Here is a 1,245-nt window from a genome sequence, read left to right on the forward strand (position 1 = left end):
CAGATGCATTTGAGATATCAAAAAAGTACTCCAGAGTGTTGTTCAGCATGGGGGTGAGTAGAAAATGAAGGCTAATCATGTTTTGGTTGTACTATTCCTTTAATACGTTTATTAATATAAAAGTTAGATAATAGTAATATTTTGTTAAAAAACAACAACAATGTGTTAGGTCTTGGTTCAATAGGCTAATTAATTTCAAAATGTTTTAATAAACATTTAACCAGTCCGGCCCTTGGCTAACTTTGACATCCCTGCTCTGGTCCCCTGACAGAGGAACCAGCAGGTAACTGAGGGGCTCAGTTAATTTGGACTATACCACATCAGTGCTATGGGGGGAAATTAGTTTTTCTTCATTTGGTTCAGTCAGGTTTGTGTATGTTTTCCCCCATGTGTTTCTTTTTTGAACTGATCAGCCACTATTTAAGTTTCTCTTTGTTTCGATAAGGCAGGTAAGTTTTTTTTGAGTTAGTTCTGTTACCGGTTATTTTGAGTAGTTTTTGGTTCTTTGGCTTCATTTTTGGATCCATTTTGTACTTTTTTTCTTTTTTGGGTTCAATAAAAGAACTCTGTTTTTTGAAAATACACCTGTGCCTGACTCCTCGTTCCATCGCAGTAAAACAGGTGTTTTGGTTGACAGTTTTTGTCCATTAACCACAGGAGGCTGAGTGGCATCAGTGGGCAGAGAGCTACAGCGATGAGGAGAGCAGCGACTCAGAGGATTTCATGTGTGGAATCCAGGTAAACAAAATGTTTCTGTGAAAATAAAATAAAGACAAACACTCAAGAATATTTAGCAACTTGCAGATTGTGTCAGTTTAAAAAACATCTGGAAAAAGAAGCAGAAGCAATCATTCATTGCTCTTTTCCATTTTATTGGACAACTTTAAGGTCTTAAAATAAACAAAAACCCCAACTTTTAAGAATATGTGTTAGCTGTTAGAAAGTCACTGCAACGAAAAACTTCATCTAATCACTGTCCAAAAGTTTCAAAAAATATATATAAATTGGTTTTTATTACTTCGCTCAAATGACAAATTATGCTCACAATTAGGTTTAAATCAGGGATGATCTCTGGAAGTATTTTCTATCAAAATGTATTAAGACATAATCACAGCTGTGCTGGAGTTAATTAGAGTCAATCAGGCCAGAAATCTGGGATGAGTGATGGACTCAGACTTAAACTTTGAAAAACACATCAAAGCGATCACTAAATCAGCCTACTATCACCTGAAGAACATCTCAAGG

At 35.7% G+C, this 1,245-nt stretch overlaps 1 protein-coding gene across 1 annotated transcript in view; it reads left to right on the forward strand.

The window, feature by feature from the left end:
* The window catches only part of LOC107096721 (poly [ADP-ribose] polymerase 6-like), a 25,580-nt gene that overhangs the window by 3,377 nt on the left and 20,958 nt on the right, over positions 1-1,245 (forward strand). Inside the window, exon 3 of the mRNA XM_015393500.1 lies at positions 658-738. Coding sequence (XP_015248986.1) covers positions 658-738 — 81 coding nt within the window. The remainder of the gene's footprint in view (positions 1-657; positions 739-1,245) is intronic.

Source organism: Cyprinodon variegatus, unplaced genomic scaffold (assembly GCF_000732505.1).
Source record: "Cyprinodon variegatus isolate N-32 unplaced genomic scaffold, C_variegatus-1.0 Scaffold645, whole genome shotgun sequence".
Lineage (NCBI taxonomy): Eukaryota > Metazoa > Chordata > Actinopteri > Cyprinodontiformes > Cyprinodontidae > Cyprinodon > Cyprinodon variegatus.